Source organism: Hemicordylus capensis, chromosome 3 (genome assembly GCF_027244095.1).
Source record: "Hemicordylus capensis ecotype Gifberg chromosome 3, rHemCap1.1.pri, whole genome shotgun sequence".
In the NCBI taxonomy this organism is placed as follows: Eukaryota; Metazoa; Chordata; class Lepidosauria; order Squamata; family Cordylidae; genus Hemicordylus; species Hemicordylus capensis.
In genome coordinates, this window is record NC_069659.1 from 314,230,601 (window position 1) to 314,254,743 (window position 24,143).

General features: G+C 43.1%; 1 protein-coding gene across 1 annotated transcript in view; it reads left to right on the forward strand.

Annotated features, from left to right (window-relative positions):
- The window catches only part of PLS1 (plastin 1), a 116,103-nt gene that overhangs the window by 40,931 nt on the left and 51,029 nt on the right, over positions 1 to 24,143 (forward strand). Inside the window, exons 3-4 of the mRNA XM_053312024.1 lie at positions 12,814 to 12,977; positions 21,543 to 21,672. Coding sequence (XP_053167999.1) covers positions 12,814 to 12,977; positions 21,543 to 21,672 — 294 coding nt within the window. The remainder of the gene's footprint in view (positions 1 to 12,813; positions 12,978 to 21,542; positions 21,673 to 24,143) is intronic.

The window sequence follows — 24,143 nt, forward strand, 5'->3', positions numbered from 1 at the left end:
ATTTTGTTTGCAATAAACTTCCTTAACCTGGGTTTTTGTTTTTTTGGTTTTTTTTGCAGTGTTATAATTGGACCTAAAGCAAAACAATCAGGCATTTATGAATTAATAGTTTAGAGATTTCTCTCCCCCACTCCCAACTCTGCTCTAGATCTGCAAATCAAGGGAGACAAATCTTGTTATATTGGGTTGTTTTGCAGAGAATGCTGTTAATATATAACTCAGTTTAATGCATTATGTTCTGCAGGACCTTTTCAGTCAAGGCTATAACCACTATTTCTCTGTTACCTTAAAATTAGACAAGTTAATACCATACTTAATTAAGGGCTTTAATTATAGTGATTTCTCCTGTAATGTACATTTTAGGGTTCAATTTTCTGAACGAATGTCATCTTCAAAATTCAGTATATTCCCTGTATTTTTATCCATTTTTAATAATCCATTGACAGGTAGAGTTGCAAACAATGAACATACTGTATTATTGGTTTTAATTGCCACAGAAAGCTTATACTTCTGTGAAAGCTGAGCTTAGAGAACAGGAATAAGGCAACATGGGTTACACAGTAAGGGAAGTATCTGCTTTACAGAAATGACCTGCAGTTCATTGTCTTTATGGAAGACTAAAATAAACAAAACCAGGCTATATTTAAAAGTCATTACTTTACTACCAATAGTTTATAAACCTACCTGGGTTGCAAACATATTAAAATGTTGCAAATATATAAAAACTTGCAGACACTATGATTAATTTTGTGATTTTGAAAGCTAGGCAGAAATCTAAAGGCTTTGGTGTTATTCAAGATGGCAACACCAACAGCTCTTTGATTTATGCTCCCCACTTCCTGTGTGATGAGAAGTGCAGGGGAAGCACCACACAGATCGTTTTCTTTGGATAAGAAGGAACACTGGAGGCTTATGGTGTCATGCAATGGAAATACGTAGTTTTCTAAGGCAGATAATGGAAATAAGTAGTTTTCTAAGGCAGGTAGCACAACTGCTGATCTTGTGTCAGATTCCCAGAAAGCAACTGTTTCAGCCAACTCTACTTGCAAACATACAAGAAGGGAAGCTGTGAGACTGAGGGAAGAATGCAAAAGGGACCAGCTAAGGTTATGTCAGCCACTCTGCCTATGTAACCTATCTGCAAGACTGGAGAGTTGTTACCCCACTTAGAGGCTGGGAGGATTTAGGATTCTCAGCATGATGGGGAGGAAACTTCCTTTCCTGTAAGGATAATTGCTGTAGCCGAGACTTGGTATGTGGCAGGGGCCAGCTAAGGTCCTGTCAACTATTTAACTTACAGCACCACCTGCAGGGTTGGAGATCGCTTGCTGCCACTGCAGACTGGGATAGCTGAAGACTTTTGATGGGAGAAGGAGGGTCCTGAAGGTCCCATAAAGACTTTTGCTGTGGCTGAGGTAGTGCCTCAATTAATATACCAAGTATGGACTTGGCACAAGAATGAACATTATTTATATACTGCTTTTCAGTGAAAAAGTTCTCAAAGTGGTTTACATAGAATGATCATATGTATTTTAAAAAATGGCTCCCTGTCCCCAAAGGACTCGCAGTCTACGAAGAAGGTAGACACCAGCAATACTCACTGGAGTGACACTGGGGTTGAATATGAACAGCTGCTCTCCTCCTGCTAAATGTAAGAGAGCCAACACTTTGAAAAGTGCCTTTTTGCCCAGTTAAGCAGGGGGAAAGAGTGGAATGTGAAGAAGGAAGGGAGAGGAAGACTGGATCATCAGATGAGAGCTGATCTTGAGGAAGGATCCAGCATAGTCTATCCATTTCATCTTCTTGGAATTAAAAGACATCTAGCAGAGACATTAGTTATACTGAGAATTTCCAGGTAGAACAGAAAAGTGATTTTTATTCTAGATCTGTTGACAGATTTAAAGTCTTATGGCTTTCTTTTGGTGATAAATGTTTATCAGGGGATTGTGACAATGGAGTTATTAAGAAACTGACACAACCAAATATGAAAATATGACGGTAAAGGAATATTAAGGGGAAGGGATGAAGGTGAAGGGAAATTAATGCTCTGGAATTGACTGAGCAATAAAGGAATTGAAGCAATGTGTACTAAGGACTTGAGGCATTTTAATTTCAAAAGAAACATGACAACAGAATTGTTGGCCTGGAACAACTGAACAAAAAATATCTGAACTGAAGCAAACTTATCTTTAGGGAATTGGAGCAAGTGAATTAATGAATAAGGGCAACTGGTAATCTGTAGAGGATGTTTCATTATGGGCAGAGCAACTCAATCCAATGGCCTGTAAAGCCAGCAGCCAGCTATTGCTGCCATAATGTGATGGTTGGTTAGCTGGGATATTGTGTGTTGCCAGCAACAAAGCTGAGAAGGGAATGACACAGCACTGCAAACAAGAGGGAGTGTATCAATCCCAACAGCTACTCTCCCAATGTCCACGCCAATCATGAAGCTGCATGCTGATGATTCTCCCTATACTAGTAGCTATGCCCAGAAGGAGCCAAGATGGAAGCATGCCACCACAACATCACTTCCACTCCATCACATATAAGACAGACAACCTGACTGACACAATAAAGATGCCTCAAGGCAGCAGGTTCCCAGTAACTGAGAGGCCCGAAGAGTCTCTACATGCTAAGGTATGGATCCTCTGCAAATGATCATTTTCAGACTGCAAGTGATCACTTGTGGAACAGACAGGGAAGGAAAGGCAGGCAGTCCAGCAGAACATCCAGCAGCTTCACAGCTCTCTTAGGAGGAGGCACACATAGGGAACACTAGGGCTCCCTGGAAACTCTTCTCAAGATTATAGTCCCACTGAGGGAACTATAATGATGTCAGGAAAATGAGCATTATTTTGACATAGAAGGAATGCATAACAAGAGAGGCCACAACCACACTTTTAAAGGAATTAATATCATTTGCTCACCAGGAACCAACATGCAAATTAAAAAGATTAAAAACAAAACAAAACAGAGTCAGATAAATATTTCTCTCCACTCACAGCGGGGGCCAGGCAGGCAGGCCCAGACCACCACCACCATTCTGCTTTCAGTGTTGCTGCAGTCTTTCTCTGATGATCCACTCCTGGGTGCTTTCCAGGTTAGTCACTCAACAGCAGCAAAACGCTTCTGTTCAGGCAAATTGCATTCAAAACAAACAGCAGGCAGAGCAGTCTCGCAAAAACTAACAACCCGAAGAAAACAGCAACTTATTTACGCCAGATATACGATGTCATAACACTATATTGCAGCTATTAAATTCAAAACAAGGCATTGGAAATATGAATGGCACCCTGCTGTTAGCATAGGGACTGTGTTGTTACAATACAAGAAGTGTGGAAGCACACTTCAGAGATGTGTCCTGACCCCATTGCAGGGTCTAATCTGGAAATAGTCCTGAGGCACAAAAAATAATGGCTCTCTCTGCCTCCAAGCAGTCCCTTAAATACATTTTGAAAATCTCTCCTGTGGTCTCCCCACTCCCTGATCCCTTCCTGCACCAATGGGAGCACAGTTGCCCATGCCAACACTTGATTTGAGTGACAACAAGCCAATCAATAAAGAAGGAGATCTCAAGCCAATTGGAAGCTAGTGTCAGAAAACCAATCAGCAATTGAAAAACACATACACAAAATGGCGCCTGCGACATGAATAATGCAAATAAATTCATGATGAATCAGAGGCAATTCGATTCACTCTCAAATCAGCCCCTTCATTTAAGGGGTGATTCAATTCATGGGCAAATCCATGAAGCACCCCCAATTTGTTGTGTATCAACTTTGTGTGAATCGAATTGCACATCTCTATGAAATAATTAAAAATAAATAATTTGGCAATATCTTATTTAAGGCCAAGAGTATTCCAGTAAAATAATGTACATGCAATATGCTTCCTTATTGCTTTAATTCCTTATTAAAGTTGGTTTGTAAACTCTCTTGAGATTTTATGATTTGGTGGTATAAAAATGTAATAAACTAAATAAAATGCTTGTGTAGTGCAGGGGTATTACTAGGTACTGAAAAGATTTGGGGCCTAAGCATACAGCCTCCCTTTTGAAAATTAAACTCTATCCTATCCCCCCAAAAATAATTATGTATGCTTCTTAAAGTCTTTAATATTATAATACAGCACCTATGCAGGTGGAAGCAGCAGAGAGCTAAGTAAGGCTACGTGTTCTCTCCCATGCTCTGTGCTGGTGTCTCCACCTGTACTTCTTTTCTAGAAAAGGTCATGGAGATGGCTGATGCAAGACTGGTAGCAGTCCCCAACCCTTTAACCTATCAGATTTTCTTACCCTATGCAATTGAGCATGCTCAACAGGAGTGGAACATGCTGAGTATATTTAAAGGAAATGGCTCTCTTTTTGCCCATAATTCCTGCCAGATTTTATTATCTTCCAAATGGGAACAAAATAAATCAAAATTCTACAGAAATGCATCCAATTTTGTTGCCTCCCAAATAACTGAAATACAAGGAGTTATTTGCCTCCCAAATAATTGAAATACAAAGAGGGAAATACTACAGTGGTGTTTATTAAGGCAAACCTGAAGTGTGGTGAAATGTCTGAAAAGCTAACAAGAAAAGATGCTCAGTCTCTTCGTTTGTAGCCAGTGCTCTTACTTTGACAGAGCAATGAAAAATTATGGTCCAGTCCATCAGAAAACATTACTGGAAAATACTGAAATCTGACATAGTAACGAAAATGTATTGTCCAGACCATCAGAAAAGCTCACCCCAGTACTGAAATCTGACAGGGTAATGAAAAGATACAGACTAGTTCAAAAAACATTACCCATTCTGTTTGTTTATTTATTTAACATTTATATCCCACTCTTCCTCCAAGGAGCCCAGAGCGGTGTACTACATACTTGAGTTTCTCTTTCACAAAAACCCTGTGAAGTAGGTTAGACTGAGAGAGAAGTGACTGGCCCAGAGTCACCCAGCTAGTATCATGGCTGAATGGGGATTTGAACTCAGGTCTCCCTGGTTCTAGTCCAGCACTCTAACCACTATACCACGCTGGCTCTTTACCCATCAGAAAGGTTTATCTCAGTAATGTAATCTGACAGGTTAATGAAAAATTTCAGTCTTGTTTATCATAAAACATTACCCATCAGAAAAGCTTGTCTTGGTACTGGAATCTGACAGGGTAGTCCATCATAAAACATTACCCATCAGAAAAGCTTTCTCTGGTACTTAAATCTGAGAAGGTAATGAAAAATTACATTCTTGTCTATCAGAAGACATTACTAGGTAAGGAATCTGACTGGCCAAGAAAAAAATTCGCTATACAAGCCATGTGCTGATGAGATTTGGAATTTGAAACAATTAATTGGAGGCCTGTATCCCATGCCCTAATGATGCCCCTGGAATGAAAAGGTGTAAATTAAGATATAAGAGTTTATATTTGCGGTATCTACTAAAAGATAAAGGAACAAAAGTAATTATTTGGTAATGAAGTTAGAGTTTAGAGGTCTTGTAAGCAATTACTACTGGATAAGACAGGAATTTGTAACATGACAAAGTACATAGAGCAGTTATTAGGTAATTCTTTAAGTTGCACAAAAGGTCAAGGGAATAATGTGATAAGCAAATGAAAGAAATAAAATAGGTAGTATGGCAGATGGATAGAAAACAACTATGCAGTTTCTGAGTATGGAGGACATCAGACGCTCAAGGCAACAGTTTCCAGACACCACCAAAGTATAGGGCTTAAAAATTGAAGGTTTTAAGGGGGAACATTATATTTTTACTATTTCATAAGTGTTATTATTAAAGGCAGAATAACAATGGATTGAGAGAAAAATAAAAGAACTACAGGGGGAAATGGGTCAATTTGAAGAGATTCGCTAAAAACATGGTGTGTTTTGTCTTCTGGGATAGATAGATACTTTATTTACAGCCAGTGACCAAAACAAAACAACAATACAAACAATAAACATTATTTTAGCATTCAACATTAACTCAATCATTAATTTTAGCATTAATCAATGAACTACAAATTCTAATTGTGATGTAACAAAATCTTGCTACAACATGAGAGATGCAGAGTGCATTATCTTCAAGTAAAAATGTCACAAGCAAATCATCCAATTGATGTTGAAACCTAGAAAGAAGCAGCAGAATCAAATGATATCTAATATTACTGTAGGATCTACAGTGTAAAAATATGAGCAATTGATTCAGGTTCGCCCGAACCACAAGGGCACAAGCGAGCCTCCAGGGGTAGATGTTGAAATCTCCCCATTAATATAGCTGAAGGAAAGGCATTAAAACGTGCTCTTGAAAAAGCCCAGCAGAACTTTCTGACAGTTATGGTGGACAGATATGAAGCTGGGGGAAAACCCACCCTGGCCTTAAACTGACTGTAAAATGCTGGTAGACAAGCCAACTTGTTCTGGAGCTCCATATCATTTAAACGTTGATATACTAATTTTTTGGCATTCACTAGATCAGTTTCTAATAAAAACTCAGGGTCCAGGCCAATACGGGAAAGTTTATCTGTAATTGTCACCAGTCAAATAGGCGGGGGTGTAGCCAAAAGAAACCCAGGCACAAGTCCCACTGGCCAGAGGTGAAGCTTCAGCCAGTAGAAAATAATCTGCAACCATGCCCTGGTCTCAATCCTCCACAACCCAGCCTTCTGTCGTAGCACTACATTAAGGGTACATCTAGGTGTACCAAAAAGCACTCTTAGAAAGCCCGACTGAACCCGCTCTAGGGGCATAAAACTATCAAAGGTGCCCAACTGAACTCCATACAAAAGTTGTGGTACAGTTTTAGCGAGGAACAGTTTAATTGTGGCAGGGATATATCCTCCTCCCTGCGCATGGTGAATTCTCAGAATAGCTACCATGCTTTGTTGAGCCAAATCAGAAACCATTCTGGCATGAGCGCATTGCCTGTTGTTATACTGAAATATCACACCAAGATATTTGATTTGCTTTACTTGCTCAACTTGATGTCCCCCAACAGTCCATCTAAAACTCTTAGCTTTATTGTTAAAGCAAACTATTTTCGTTTTGGAATAATTCATGACCAAATGTTCCTCCTGGCAATGTGTAACCAGAGCCCCCAGAGCTCTCATAAGGCCTGATCTAGTTTGGGAGAGAATCACCGCATCATCAGCATACATCAATAGTGGCAGCCTTCTGTTTGCTAATATAGGGGCAAAAGTATCCAATTTCTGTAAACGTTTAATTAAATCATTTACATAAAAATTAAACAAGAAAGGTGCAAGTATACACTCTTCTCTCACACCTTTTGTAGTTGAGATTACTTTGGATAAGTGACCAGTAGAGTTCAAACGGACACAGATAAAAGAGTTCTCATGTGATTTATAAAGTAACAGTAAGAGCCGCTTATCAATTGATGTATTAGCCAATTTTGTCCACAATAAATTTCTAGAAATAGAATCAAAGGCTGAACGAAAGTCAACAAATGCAGCAAAAAGCAATTGCTTACCCAAGGAAATGTACTTTTCAATAAGATGTTGCAAGATTAAGCAATGATCTATAACTGATCTGCCCTGTCTAAAGCTGGCTTGCTCATCTTCTAATAAGTCTTCCTGGTCCAGCCAGGAACATAATTTTATGCATATATGTTTCGCATATAATTTGCTTATTATATTTAAGAGACTTATTGGTCTGTAGTTAGATAGATCTTCTCTTTTCCCTTTCTTGAAAAGTGGGACAACAATAGCCATACCCCAGTCCTTTGGGATGTGGGCCGTCTGATTGATATAAGTGAATAAAGCAGCCAGCACAGGAGCCCACCAATCAACGTGGTCCTTCAGGAGATCAGGAGGAATAAAGTCATTTCCTGGGGCTTTCCCATCTTTAAGTTGGGAAATCAGTTGCTTGATCTCTTGAGATACAGCAGGCCACTGAGGCAAATCTCCTAAAGGTAGATCCAAGCAAAAATGCGCACTCTGATCAGTATATAGACACGCAAAGTGAGACTCCCAGATTTCCGCTGGGATTAAAGAACTCTGTTACCATTGGAGGAACTGGCAGAGGCAGAAATTAGCCCCCAAAAACCCACTGAGTCCTCATTCTTGACTGTATTAAGGAGCAGTAGCCAATTTTCCTGCATGGCAGCTTTTTTCTTGCTCCTCAAGAACACCTTATAGGCTTTCTTTTTCTTAGCTAATTCCAATTTCAACAGCAGGGTCGGATTATTTTTAAACTGAACAGTAAAAGAGACCAGATCCCTTTTTGCTACTATACAATCCTGATCAAACCTTTTTTTTTTTAATGTCTAGGTCTGCAAGAAGAATAGACATGACATGTTCTAGTCAAAAACGGTTTCAGGCATTGCACAAACACATCATAGGCAGGGAGAATCAAAGGAACAACTTGATCACACAAAATTCTAGCGCATGTCTCTATTCCGGACTTAGAATTAAGCCATCCACAAACAGCTTGCTCAGACTGTCTATTCCATTTTACTCTAATCAGCCCAGAGCAAGCAGAAGAACTTAAAGACAAAGAGCTAGAAGTTCCATGACAGTGGTCTGTGAATTTACAAATCAGAGTAAGTGGGTAATGGTCACTTTCAGGTCTAACTATAACCCTGAAATCCTCTATCTTCATAACTAAGTCACAAGTAACCACAAAATAGTCAATAATAGAGAATTTAACACCCAAACAGAAAGTAAATTGGTCTGGGCAATCCCCAGGAGCAACTCTGTTCAGGATGATCAGATCTAAATTATGGGCCATCTGAACCAAACACAACCCTGCAAAATTTCCAGTTGGGTCTAGAGAGAGAAGTATGGGGAGACAAGAGTTTGTATTTTGTGAGGGAGGCCATAAAAAGAACTTTTCATACAATGAAGCATCATCTGTCCCCAATCTCGCATTACAGTCCCCTCCCATTATCAAAGAAGCGGTTGGATAAACCAAAGCCAACTGCAAAATATAGGCTTCCACTTCCTCCCATTGTTGTTCAATATCCACATAAAGATAACGAGGGGGCAAATACAAATTAATGCAGAGTAATTGGAAATTCTTATTGATTATCAACACAGCCACAACCCATCTGTGTGAGAAGGGTAATTTTTCAACCTGCACCTCCAAAAAAGAAGAGACAAATAACCCAAGACCCCCTTTTGGTCTACCACCTTTAGGGTTTGAGACAGCTGATGTCATAAAAGAACAATAATTGGGAAATTGAAATTCAGCAGTCATCCAAGTCTCCTGAAGAAATATGATATCAAAAGAAGAAATAAATTTTAAAGAATCACAGTCTAAAATTTTCCCAGACAACCCTCTTACATTCCATGAGAGCAGTGATAATTTTTGCTGCTGGTGATTATTACCAGGTAATTGTCAATTGATAAAATTGACCTGCGGTCCAGCCCTCCCAAATCCGGCACATCAGACATAAGACTGTCAGCACAGCAACGATCTATCAAATCCAGCCCTGCAGTTGTTTGAAATAACACAGAATTTCCCTGAAAGGATTGATCCATCTGCAGAACTGCAGAAGTTCCAACGACTTGTTCTCTGGCATATTGTATGTAGGTAGAGGCGAAGGGTAAGCTGGCAAGATCTCAGAAATTGATGAATCCACAAGCTGAAGAGGCGATAATAAAGCATCCAACTTGTCAAAATGCGGGTCTGTCCAAAATGACCATTTAAATAGACTTTTAAGGGGATCCTGAGGAATAGCTATACAAGGAGTCTGAGTATAGGTGTCCGTCTTCTGAATCTGGGGCTTGGCATCCTTTTATCTGGTTAATGCAGACGTTGGAGAGTGTGGATGGTCCTCCCTTATTTCTACTGAAATGTCCAAATTGGTCAGGCTTCCAGACCTTTCAGCAACTTCACTTATCTCTAAGCAAAAAGATGTTTGCGTCTCAGTTTCACATCCATGCTTCTCCTTAGCGGTTTGTGTCTGTTTCTCAAATACTTTGAGAGAATCCACCCCTCTACGGGCTCTTACAAGCTTCTTTACTGTAGAGTAATAATTTGCATCTGGATCATCGGGCTGGAAATCAGTAAACACTCTCCCAGGATATATTCTGAAGTGACTTAAATAATAACGCATATGAACCAGAGACATAGGGACAAGTGAACGTTCGAAGGAGAGCAACAACTTCAAAACATAAGAGTTACGTGTTGGCTGTTTAGTATACGATTTTAAGCCAACCGAACTGGGAATTATTCACACATGGCTTCATGCTGCGGGATAAATGTTGAATGAAGACACTTTGAATCACACTTGCGACATTGAGGGAAACATCCCCTCCCCTCTGCTCTTGGGTTTTGTTTTGATGCAAGTTCACATGGCATGCCTCAGTGTTTTCCTTCTAGCCAATGCGTGCGTGGGGGGGGGGAATTACTAAAGAGCTACACCTGCATTTCTAAAGAGAGTATCCCTATTATAATGCTAAGGATTCTAGTCAGTGCCTCTCCCTATTTGCTCCGCTGTTTTCAGAAAAAGTAGCTTAAAACCAGCCTTTAAAAAACCCGGAAATACACTGAGATAAGCTAGAATTTGCAAGACAAAGCCCAATTTGTATGTGGAGTGGATCCAAGGATCTCAAAGGGACTTTGGAGTAAGTTTGGCTGGTGTGTGAATGCGCATACCCCGTTCTGAAGGAGATTCGGGCTAGAAGCCCTGTCTGTAAAGCCTCCTGGTGGTTTATTTTGCTCCTCCCTTTGCCCAGTCTTCCCAAATGCATTCTTAGAGTTCTAAGACTCCTGGCAATACTTCTCCCCATCACTTCCTTCTTTAACAATGCTTGCCAGCATGGTGTGAGCATGGAAAAGTTGCATAAGCCACTTTGGCACTTTTTGCCTGTCCTCAGATGCTTTTAGCTAGAACCTAGCCATGGCGCAGCTGTACGAAGACATGCAGCCTGGAGCTTTTTTGTAATAGGTTTGAGGGAAAGGAGGATGCTGGCCCATGGCATCCCACCAGAAAACCGCTTGAGGCTAGCTTTTGGCCCCTGTAGTTACCCTGCCCTTCCCCCCACCCTGAAACCCCTGGTCAGTGTCTGTGCCCAGCACACAACAGTACAGGAGAGTTGCTGTTGCAGACTGCTTATGGTAGTGTTGACATCAGTAGTCACTAGGCAAGTTTTACCCGAGTGCATATGGAGTATAAACCATGCAGAGGCATTATTTGGCTGCTTCTTGGCTGCTCTACACCATCTCTGTGGAGGTGGAGCTCTTGCAACAAGCTGAGAATAAACCGCTCGAGTAACTTTGGATGCAATGCAATGGTGAATTGAAGCACCATTAAAACAAACAAGCCAACTGCAAACTTTGGTTACAAAGTTTGGTTTATTGGGCCAAAGTGAACCTCAGTTGAATTATAGAGGCGCGTTTGGACAAAAAACCAAACTGGAAATGGCGAAATTAAACCAAGCATCTGCATTGCATCTGAATGCACCCAATGCCTTAAAAATCAAGTGGATTTTTTTAAAAAAAGTACAGATACAGTTAACAACAACTAGGGGGTGTGCAGAAACCCCAAAATGCAGTTCAGTTTGAATTCAAATCAAATTTGAACTGAACCTCATTCCCCTGAACTGGTTTGGTTGAATCAACCAGCCGGTCCAGACTGTTCAATCAAACTGGTTCTGCAGTTTGGGCAGCAAGACTTGTAAAGGGGAATCCGGTGAGGATTTCCCTTTGTAAGTAAAAGGGTTGGGGAATCCACTGAAACGCTGTGGTGGCCTGTTTAAATTTGTCTATTTCTGGAGGCAATTGGGGTGTACTGAGGGGCAGTGAGTGGTTGGGAGCCAGTAAGCACCATAAACATTTCTCGCCACCTCCCCACTGCCTCCCTCTACCCTTAGATGTCAAACTGGTTCGACATCGAACGATTCATGCATACCCCTAGTGACCATGACTTGGTATTAGAAAAATTTAAAATATATAAGGAATAGATGGATAAAAGTGCAGATAAGTTAGCTTCATGATTAGATGGAGCCACTCACCAACAGTACTTCCATCTTGTCAAGAATGAGCTTCTGTTTATTAGCCTCATCCAGACCATTGTTGATCCCAGACACCATGGAATTCTGGGGTCTTGACATCTGTCTGAGGATGCCATGTGCTGACACCAGACCTACCTCCAGGTGCAAGTTGTAGAAGTAGAACATCGTGACATGGTGTTCCCCAACCCAACTCAGATAGCCTATCCAGCAGGGTACCATACAGCAGTCTATGATCTGTAACCTTCTTCTGAACAAAAATCTCTCATCCACAGGAATAGTTCTGTGCTCTTTTATACTGGAAGAGCTTCTGAAAGAAATTTATTTAGATTTAAAGTAATAATGGCATGTATAATTCCAATTTCTTCATTTCCTTTGTCTATTGGCTTGGCTATTTTCTAGAAACTAATGATATAGTGAGAATGATATAAACGCTAAAGGGCTACAACATGTAATTGATTAAAAATTGTTTGACCAAAAAGACACCTCAATTAATTGGATAGCAGATTTTTAAAAAAATATTGTTTAAGTATTATTTAAGTATTGTTTGGAATGTGTGTGCATGTCAGGGGTACAAGCGGTGTGTGTGTGTGCATGCACACACATTGTCCAGGAATAAATATATATACCCTGAAAATGGTAAGCAACGTCTTAGAAAAGGTATTCCTTCCCACTCACACAGGAGGTAATGCCCCATCTATTATGTTCGTGCTTTTTTGTTCAGAATGATTTGTTTTACTAGTATGATCAATTAATTTGTTTTTCTAGTATTATCAATTAATTGAATGAGTAAAACTCATAGGTTAATTTCCTGATGACTTTAATCAGGTGACAACCCTACTGATAACAATTTTAATTTACAGATATTGACAATAGTGGATATGTCAGTGATTATGAACTTCAAGACCTTTTCAAAGAAGCAAGCCTTCCCCTGCCTGGTTACAGAGTACGAGAAATTGTAGAAAAAATTATAGCTGTGACAGATAACAACAAGGATGGCAAAATCAACTTTGAAGAGTTTGTATCCGTAAGTAACTATGCTGTCAATTATATGTTTACCTAGAGAGAATTGGTTTAGCACTAGTGGGTTATAAATTAAGTATAAGGTCATTACGAACTGTGTGGCATATTGTGTTACATACTGTCTCTTTTCCTTATGTAACACACCTCTACTTAGTGTATTATCTTCGTGAAATGTATCAGTGTACCAGGAATGTGAGTGGTAAAAGAACTGATTTGCCTGTCATATTAATTCATGAATAGCTATAGGAGTCCCACTCCTCCTGTAACATTCATAGGTATCTAGCTGTTTAGCAATGCTGTTAAGTTTGTCAAGAGTTGTACCAGAGACCCCCCAAAAGGATATTTTAAAGGCAACAATTTTAAGAATTATCAGAAAACCCAGTTTCATCAGATTCAGTTGATGAAATTGATTTTTGCCTATGAACACTTATGCAACAATAATTTGGTGGTGCATGTATGTGTTTAAGTTGTCACTGGAATCCATTGTTTTTGCTACAACAGACATTTTTGAATTTATAAATGGGAAGCATCTATCTGGTTGGTATGGAGTTGCTGTTCTTGAAATGTTTAGTAAGAGCCCACAACCAAAAGAATAACTTGTCTTATCAAAGGGATAGTATTTCAAGACATTGTAAAATCAGTCCAGAGCATTTTATTATGGGCAGGCTGCACACCAGACAGAAGTCACAGAACACAGGAGCCTACTAAAACAAAAAATGAAATCAATTCCAGGCACATAGCAGCAGCAAAAAATAGTCAGCACAGCACCCCAGTTATTAAAGACACTGGGGGATGACTACAAGAAGAAGAAATCCATAGAAGAAGAGAGCTGGTCTTGTGGTAGGAAGCATGACTTGTCCCTTTAGCTAAGCAGGGTCTGCCCTGGTTGCATTTGAATGGGAGACCACATGTGAGCACTGTAAGACATTCCCCTCAGGGGATGGAGCTGCTCTGGGAAGAGCAGAAGGATTCAAGTTTCCTCCCTGGCTTCTCCAAGATAGGGCTGAGAGAGATTCCTGCCTGCAACCTTGGAGAAGCTGCTGCCAGTCTATGAAGACAATATTGAGCTAGATAGACTAATGGTCTGACTAAGTATATGGCAGCTTCCTATGTTCCTAAATTACACAGCAGCATCTAGTTAAAGCCACTGGGGTTGCTAGTAAAAATTCTTTAAAAATGAAGCAGTTGGTTGGCACAGCAAAAAGGAAAAGAGGAAAAAGAGAGAGACAGATAAGCCACCAGGCACTCGCTGTCTCTCTTTCTCTCTCTCCGCCCTCTCAATTACCTTGCCTAGCCACGGAAGGTTAGAAACAGGCCTGTAGTTACTCAGCTCTGAGGGATCCAAGGTAGGCTTCTTCAGAAGTGGTCTAATAATTGCCTCCTTAAGACTAGGAGGCATCCTACCTTCCCTCAGAGACGCATTTATAATCTCTACCAGGCTTTTTACAACAACCGCCCTGCCAGATAGTATAAGCCATGTCGGGCAAGGGTTAAGAGAACAGGTAGTAGGCCACACTGTTCCAATCAGCTTGTCCACATCCTCAGGAGTCACAAACTGGAACTGATCCAACCTAACCACATAAGAGGAGTCAAAGGATACCTCCACATCAGACACTGTAGTAATTGAGGAGATGGAGTCTGTCGGCCCAAATATGAGAGATTTCCCCCACAAAGAATTCATTAAACACATCACAGCAGGTGGTAGATGGTTCCAGATTCTGATTCAAGGGAGGAGGGGCACATACTAGACCTCTCACAACCCTAGACAACTCAGCCGGACGTGAACTTGCAGATGTGATACGGGCAGAAAAGAATAGCTTCTTTGCCGCACGTATCGCCTGAGCATAGTTCTTCAAATGAGCTCTATGTTGCAATCTGTCAGATTCAAGCTGAGTCTTTCTCCACTTGCACTCCAATCGTCTACCTCGTCGCTTCAGCTTCCGTAGTTCTTCCGTATACCAAGGGGCCAATTCTGAAGTGGGTCAGAGAGGACGCTTAGGAGCAATCACGTCTACCGCCCCAGTGAGTTTGCTGTTCCAATTCTTCACCAGGGCATCAACAGGTTCACTAGCAGAGCCAACACTAAATTCCTCTAATGCTTCTTAAAATCCTATTGGATCCAATAACCTTCTGGGGCGGACCATCCTAATAGGTTCCTCGCCCCTGCAAAGGTGGGAAGTGATTGTGAGTCCAGCCTTAACCAGATGGTGGTCTGTCCATGACAATGGGGAAATCACAGGATTCTCCACCCACAGAACACCACTCTGATCAGAGTGAAAGACCAAATCAAGTGTGTGACCAGCAATGTGTGTCAGCTCCAAGACCACTTGGGATAGGCCCATAGTAGGCATGGCCGCTATGAACTCCTGAGCCGCCCCGGACAAATTGGTCCCAGTGAACACTGAAGTCCCCCAGCACCACAAGCCTGGGGGACTCCAACACCAAGTCTGAGACCAAGTCCGTCAGCTCAGTTAGGGACTCCATTGAGCAGCGAGGCGATTGGTACACCAACAGAAGTCCCAGTCTATCCCTGGACCTCAAACTTAAGTACACACATTCTATATGGTCCGACACGCTAACAGGGATCCTGGTAAGGGAAAGGTTATTCTTATAGACCACAGCCACTCCACCTCCCCACCCACGGTCCCTCACCTGCTCCTCAACAGAGTACCCTGGAGGGAGAAGCTGGGACCACACTGGGCCCCCAGCCTCTCCCAGCCAGGTCTCTGTAATACATACCAGGTCGGCACCTTCATCCAGAATCAAATCCTGGATGGTTTCTGATTTATTCTGGACCAACCTGGCATTACAGAGGAGCAAGGTGAGGTTCCAGGGGTGGTCGGCACTGCTCCCCAAGTTCAAAGAGCTGACAGGACAGCTGGAAGGGGAAACAGCTATTAGATTTCCAAGTCCCCTTCCCCTGTAATGGCCCGCTGACCTGCCAACTTTACTTCTTCTGTTGCCCACCACCACTGGAATGGCCGCCCCACAGTTAGTGGACATGCCCCCTGTCTCCCCATCTCCAGGTAAGCCCAGACACATCCTAGGACTGTCTCACCCAGAACAAATTAAAACAGAAGCTGCACTATTACATAGGCCCCCACATACAAATACCTGGGCCAGGAGACCTGGCCCTTGCTGTCCCTTGAAGTGGCTCCCCCAAAGGGGTGACCCTCATTGGAGTCACCCCTTCAGTGGCGGGCCCGCCGCCACTGGCAGAACTGTATATAACCCTGAACAGGCAGCTCTAGGCAGATGGAATCCAGGAAACTGCCAAGTCACCCTCCTCCCCAGGCCCCAGTCCTGCAAGGCCTCACCTCAGCACAGCAGCCAGTCCTGGGGGACAGGTAGCAGACAGGGGGGCAGCAGGATAAGCAAACAGGCAGGCACCCAGTCTCTCACCCTGGGGTCTACCTAGGAGCAGATGTTGTCTCTCCTCTGCTCTCTCCTGCAAGCTGCAAGATAGAAAGATACTATCTTTTCAAATTATGCTAAACCAGCGCCTTAGATTTTTTTAAAGATGCAAATGAGCTTACAATCATTTTTAAATTGTCATTATCAGCTGCATAATAGCTAATCAACTATGCAGCCATTAAGCTTTTTTCCCTTTCAGAATTACTGAAGATTACTAATTAGAGCCTACATAGCATTTCCCACATCATCCCATTTAATTATCCTAGCCATTCCTATATTGAGAAAGATGAGACACTTAGGAGAATTTCATCTTGTATTAGGCTATATCACTACTTCATTATTTTTCCTTAAAATGTGCTACTTTTTCCAGATACCATAAAATTTATTTATTTTATTTATAGTTTTATATTTATCCAAGTTAGCTATTACCTTCTCAAAAAATGTGATACACCTTGCTTCTTTATTTGGGGGGAATAAATAAATAACTCAAATACAGCTTGCTTCTTTCTTTGCGGGGGAGGATTTAATTTTTCTAGCTTCTGTATATGTACTACAATGCTGTAGATAACACTGTGTGTGGCACTCACAGCATAAATAGACCACTGCCAACCACACACTGCTTTTGAAAATACCTGCCTTAAAGGCACCCCCCCCCCAATCAGAGTTAGAGCTTGGAAAAACCCAAGATGTCCAGGAGGGTGCAAGGCAGAGGCAGGAGCAGAGTGGCAGGCAGAAGGAGGGGTGATGCTGATTGTGGTGGGTGATGGCAAGAGGAGTCTACTCTCTGAGTCAACTGCACAGCTGTCCCTGTGTGCAGGATTACCTTTCTGGAGGAGGGTGGTCCAGCAGCACAGCAACCAGTGGCAGCTGAGCTATAATTAGTTGGGAGGTCCTTCTCTATCAGGGAAGAAGCTCTTCCTGTGGCATCAGAGTATACTGTGTTGGCTGCTAGCCCAGCCAGATTACTCTCACCATCCTCCCCAATCCCCCTTGAAAGTGCAATCTCCCAGTCTAAAACCGAGGAGGAGCAGGAGGAACTCATTCCACTTCCTAGACCTCCTCAGTCCCAGACTGAGGGTAGTGGTGGCGGTGGCCCCAAGAAGGAACCAGCAGCTCCAGTACCCAAATGGGGACAGACCGACTCCAAAGGCAGCATGGTGTGGGCCCACTTTGAGCTCTGCCCTGGTGAATCAACACATGCTGTCTGCACCCACTGGAAGGCACAGGTCAGCATGGGGAAGGACCCTAATCTTGGAATGTCGGGGATGCTGAAGCACCTGCAATGGCATCACCCGGGGGCCTTGCTCCTGCTGGCACCCATAGGCTGGTGTGCCCTCGATTATTGGCAAGGCATCTGCTCCTGCTTCCAAGCAGGAGAGTGGGTGAAGCAAGCAGTCTGACCACCCAAAGCCTCTTCTCATGACCCAGGTGATTGTCGAGATGATCGCTTTGGATAACCAGCCATTCCAGGTGGTAGAGAATGCCAGCTTCCTCCAGCTGCTTGCCCCCAACTATAAGATCCCCTCATGTACCACCTTCAGCAGGTGGGCGGAGCCCTCCCTGTACCAGCAATGCAGGAAGGCCATGTCAGGGCTGCTGCGTGCAGCCACGCTTCATAAAGCATGCACTTCACTGCATGCTTCTTTCCTGTCCCTCACAGCATACTAGTGGGGGCATCTGCTGGTGGTGGCATGGCCAGCCCCTCCCATGCAGCAAAGCACAGGTGGGCTGTGCTGCATATGGAGGTGTTAGACACTAACCACACAGCAGAGGAGCTGTCGGTGGCCATGGATCGTCAGGTGGAGGGATGGCTGTCCAGGCAGCCAAACTTTCACTGAGGGTTCATGGTGACCAGTAATGGTCTAAATCTCTTGAAGGCAGCTGAGTAACTTTATTTTGTGTCCATCCATTGTGTGGCAAACACTCTGAACCTGGTAATGCGGAATGTGCTTGGCCTTTCTGGGGCTGAGGCCAGGCCAGGCATCCCTGCTGAAGATGCTTCCATGGCTGCTCTTGTGGACAGGTGCAGGAGAATCACAGCTTACTTCCACTGGAATGAAAAGGGTAGATAGATGTTCAAGGAGAGGCAGCTTGAGCTTGGCTTACCTGAACACCTGATCCCTCGGGATGTTCTGACCTGGTGGAACTCCAGCTTTCTTTTGTTCTAGGGCCTGCAGGAGCAAGAGGTGGCCATCCACAGCCTGGCAAGGAGGCATGGTTTGGCAGTGTGTGACCTGGACTTGGCAGTGGTTTGGCAGTTTGTGACCTGGACCAGGACTGGGTGCTCCTTTCTGAGGTTCTCTTGGCACTCAGGCTGTTCTTTGTTGCCATGAATGGCTTGTGTGCTGAGACAGCAACGCTGAGCCAGGCTTTGCCTATTTCTCTTCTCCTTGATAAGGCGATGGGTGAGCTCCAGTCCACGTTGAACACTGAGGAAGCAATCGCCTTGGCAGGTTGTCTGAGGACTGGAGTGGTGGAGCGGTTCAGGATACTTTTGGGTGTAACAGCAGAACATGTCTTGTCCTGCCTGTGTGACCCAAGGATTAAAGGCAAAGCTTTCACCTCTGACCATCTGCACAGGTGGAGGGACCTCTTGCTTGAAGAGTTTAGGCGAACCCAGGAGAGGAGACTGGAGCGCAACCACTAGGAGAGTGCTGGAGCACCTATTACTAGTGCACAGTCCACTCCTAGTATTAGCATCACCACTGCTTCCCGGTCTAGCAGTGTGGTATCCCTGTCAGGGCCAAGGGAGCTGGTAGTTCTGCCTCAGCTTTCCACCAGGTTTTTCACAGAGGGGTTCCTTGACATTTTACCAAGGGTACGGGAGGAGCCCATTGAGCCCTGCAGCAGTGCAGAGCAGTGTGTTCTGCAGGAGCTGCTGGCAGCCTGAGAGATGGAGCTGATCCAGTTTGGAGCAACACATCCACAAGTCTGGCAGAAATGGCGATGGTGGCCAGATGGTTTCTCTTGTTCCTGCCAAGGAGCGACCAGAGCAAGAGGGTGTTCTCCATGGCCGAGAATATGGTGACACCCCATTACTCATGCTTGGAGGCCAGCTTGGTGGAGCAGCTGGTCTTCCTGAGGGCCAACCTCCTGCTGGGCTATCCAGAACTGGCTATGGAGAGTGCGTGATGGCCAACCCCCAAACCAGATATGTCAGAGTCTGCCCATTAGTGCTTCCGATGCACACATGCCACAGCCATGGCCCATAATGAGATAGACTGGTGCCCTGACCCATATGTCAGGCTGTCAGCCAGGGCCCAGCACCAATCTGAGGCCATGGTGTTATTCAGATGCAGGCAGGCAGCAGTGTTGGGATATACACTGGAGAAGAAGGAAGAAAGAAGAGCTCTTCTCATGGTAAGAGTCTAGAAGCATTGTTTCTTTTCAGACTATTGGTCCATCTAGCTCAGTATTCTCTACAGTACTCTGTCCTCCTGTCACTCTGGATGGAAGGAAGGTTTGATTTTGTGTTTTTCTTGTCAGCACCACTGCGTATAATATGCTGTGCTATTGCAGCTGTAATTATCTGGTTTTGCTGGATCTCAAATTGAGGAAGTCAGAAGAACTTGGGTGCCTTCCTTCTTTGAGTTGTGGTTTGTTTTGTTTGTGAGATAAGAAATGGACAGTGGTGAGTGTGTGTGTGTGTAATATTTCTTGGTCGTTGCTGTGATGAGCTCCATGTCTGGCCTTGAGACTAACTTGTGTTTCACTCACTGCTCTGGTTAGCTCTGCAATCTGCATTGCAAGGTATACTCAGTCAAAATGTGGCTGAAGTTGCTCTAGTTGAGCTTATGGCTATGCTTATTGCTAAGGGTGCTGTTATAGCAGCTGTTTCAATGCTAGAAAGTAACATAAGGAGTTATAATTGTGTGAGAGAGAGCAACTTGTGCCAATGATACTATAGTGCAGGCACTGTGGCTGGCAGTGGTGGATTCTGGGTCAGTGATTCTTTTTTGCCCATTTTTGGACTGTGTTTGAAATGTGTATTCTGTGTTGGTAGGGACAGATTCCCCTTTACTGTGTGCTTCTGCAGTGTTTTTCAAGGCAGGGTTGCAAAATGCATTGCACTATGTGAGTGCAACTTGTTCTAGCCATAGGGAACAATGGGGAAACTCGAAATACCCCATTTCCCCCCATGTATACCTCCTAGGGACACCAAAGTGGGTTGTGTGCTAGGGCATGATGGGTGCTACCTACCACTCAACTCACAAAAGAAATTAGCAAGCAGGCGATTTTAAACACCCATAGGATCCTATGAGGAGCTACCCATAGGGAACAATGGGGTGTTTAGAGTTTTCCCATTGTTCCCTATGGCCAAAACACTCAAAATGTTTATTATTATTATTATTATTATTAATAATAATAATAATTCAATTTCTATACTGCCCTTCCAAAAATGGCTCAGGGTGGTTTACAAAGAGAGATAACAAACAAATAAGATGGCTCCCTGTCCCCAAAGGGCTCACATTCTAAAAAGAAATATAAGACACACACCAGCAACAGTCACTGGAAGTATTGTGCTGGGGGTGGATAGGGCCAGTTACTCTCCCCTTGCTAAATAAAGAGAATCACCACGGTAAAAGGTGCCTCTTTGCCCAGTTAGCAGGGGTTAACAGGTTTTGAGTTTGTTTCATCAAAACAACCAGTTGGATCAGTTGTTTTGGTGGAACATTTCGACCATTTGCTTTTCATTTTGAGCTCAAAATAGAATGCTAAATCCATTTAATGCACATCCCTAAAGTTTAACACTGAGTGGGAAAAAACACCACTCAGTGAAGCCCAATAGATGTAGTCACATAGAGGAAGTTGTGCCCAACATAGTATATCCACAGTTACATCTGAGGACAGTGGTTGAAAAATGTGCCACCATCAGTGGTTGAAACATGTGCCACCATCCCAGTGCTGCTGCCTAGCCTAACTATACCTTTGACCCCGACTTTTAACTAGGGTTAAGGGCATGAGAGCACCCTTAACCCTGGCACTAGGGTTGCGTATGCTCAGGCTGCAGGCAGTGGTTGGAAAATGTGCCACCTTGTAACCACTGATACATTGTGTTAGGCAGTATTTCCATGGAGCTGCTCCACATATTTGCTTTTTCAGTATTGGTCTGGCCCATCTCAGGCAGAAACCATATCTCTTTGGTTTGTTCCAGGTTATTCAGGAATTGAAAAGTAATGATATTAGTAAATCATTCCGAAAATCTATAAACAAAAAAAAGGGAATTACTGCAATTGGAGGAACATCACCAATTTCCAGTGAGGGGACTCAGCACTCTTATTCAGGTAAGTAACACTGACTTTTGTTCAATAAAGCCAGTATTTAATTTTTAATACAGGGAAATCCCTGCAGATCTAATATATAAAAGTTGGTCTTCTGGATTTTGTCTCATCTGATGTGTTTGCTAGAACAAACAGGACAGATAAAACAATGATTAAGAGCAAAAATACACTTTCCAGAATATTGTTACAGTTTCATAAGTATTTGTTAGATACTCGTACCCCTCAGTGCATTGGACTGTATAGACAAAGAGACATTTTACTCCATCATTATATTTGAAGTATTGTGTTCAGATCTGGACAACCTAATTTTAGGTAGTGCTGGGATCAAGGTTGTTAGGCCTTCCTGAAAACAGTCTTCGGTTATTATCCAGAAAGAAGGGCAACAGCTGTTCACTGAGGGCAGAATAACACAATAGCTTTGAAGTATATGGGAGGAACATAAACCCAGATTACATAAAACCACTAAACCTTCCAGATTTTCTTCTTTCAGGGGAACCTTTACACAATACGATTTATACACATTACATTGATGTACAGCCAACATGAGCACGGGGGGGGGGGAGCAGAATAACCCCCATAGACTATACTTACACATTCACTCAGTCACTCAACAAGTGATTCTCATGAGCAGCCTAAGCCAGGCTAGAGCAGCCCAGCCTGGGTTAGGCTGCTTGTGTGCAGCGCCGGGATTGGGGCCAATTCTGGTGCTGCTGCCTAGCCTAACCCTACTTTTGACCCCAGCATTGAGTCAGGGTTAAGGGCACGAGTGCGCCCTTAGCCCTGGGGCGGGGGTCATGTATGCTCGGGCTGCAGGCTCTGCATACTCAGTTGGGCGCCTACAGTACCCGACTCCTGGGGGAATCTCCCAGTGTACTGTGCTCATTGTGAGGTGCATTGAGGGATTCCCAGAGGCTGGGACGGTGTCCAGAGATCTGCGCTGCTCTGTGCAGTGAGGATCATAGGGGTGCACGACGGCGCACCCAAGGGAAAGAACATTGACTGCCTGGGGGGAAGGTAGATTGCTCTCTGCATCCTCTCTCCACCCCATGGCTGACACGATCATGAATATGGCCTTAAATCACTCTTAAGCCTGTAGGACCCACTCATTACTCCTAGAAAAACAGACACAGCACAGTATCTTGTTGTTTATTAGGCAAACATGTTGCATACTTGTCAGCTTCCTTTATATTGGACAAGCATATGGAGAAACAGCAGAAGCCCTTTGAGGTTTAACATGGATCAAACACAATGATTTGCATTGAGTACTACGAATATTTATACAGTATACTGCTTTTCAACAAAAGTTCTCAAAGTCGTTTACATAGATGACGACGGTGACGATAATAATAATAATTAATAAAATGATAGCTAAAAACAAGTTAAGTAGTGCAGATGAACAGCAATAGTCAATACATACAAAATTCTCTTCCCATCTCTTTATGGATAATTAGCCACTAAGGAGAGAGAGCACTCAATTTTGCCTCATGATTATAGTCCCTCCCAGCTTCCTCTGTCAGTCAGTAGGGCAGCCATCAGAATTGTTAGCAGACAGAGTTGAGTTGCTCTGGTGTGGTAAGTATAACATGTGCCTAGCTCTAAGTTCCCATCTCTGGCAACTTTTTAAAAAGCATTGAAGACATATTTGTTCACCCAGACTTCTAATTAGATTTATAGTTTTATTAGTTTTTAATGTTGGGCATTAAATGATTTTAATGTTTTTATCATTTTGGGTTTTTGTTTAATTTGTATTGTTTTTATTGTATATCACCCAGAGATGCAGGTTTTGGGTGGTTTAAAAATATGCCCCCCTCCCACAAGTCTTGCTGTGCTGCCTCATCATGGTGGGGGTTGTTCCTGGGAGGGGTGAGCAAAGTACGCCAGGAGGTATACTCCCAGTAGGGTCACCCAAGGTGTGAAGGTCATCCCAGATGCCCAGCTAAAGCAAGCAGGCACTTATTTTGGGCAGCAGCAATATAGGAAGGTGCTGAAGGAGGACAGTCACTTTAGTGACAATGACAAAGGCATCATTTCATACTGCATGGGAGAAGGCAATGGTAAACCACTCCTGTATTTTACCAGGAAAATCACATGGATAGACAAGATAGAATGATTGTCGATGTAGTGCCAGATGATGGGCCCCTCAGGTCGGATGGTACTCAACATGCTATTGAGGAAGAGCTGAGGATGTCTCAGAGTACCAATGGTGTTTAGGATGCGGTTAAGTTAAAGCTTTTTGGATGTCTAGCTGCTGATGTTGCCATGCGAGAAAAGAAAATCCGAAGCTCCAAAGACAGAATTACAGTGGGTATGTGAAACATAAGAAGGATGAATATGGGAAAGCTCAGCATAGTGAAAGATGAAATGGTGGTTGGAGACTGGAATGCCAACGTTGGAAATGGTAAGCAGGAAAATATGGCCTAGGAAACAGAAATGAAGCAGGAGAATGACTTATTAGTTTCTGCCAATCCATTGAT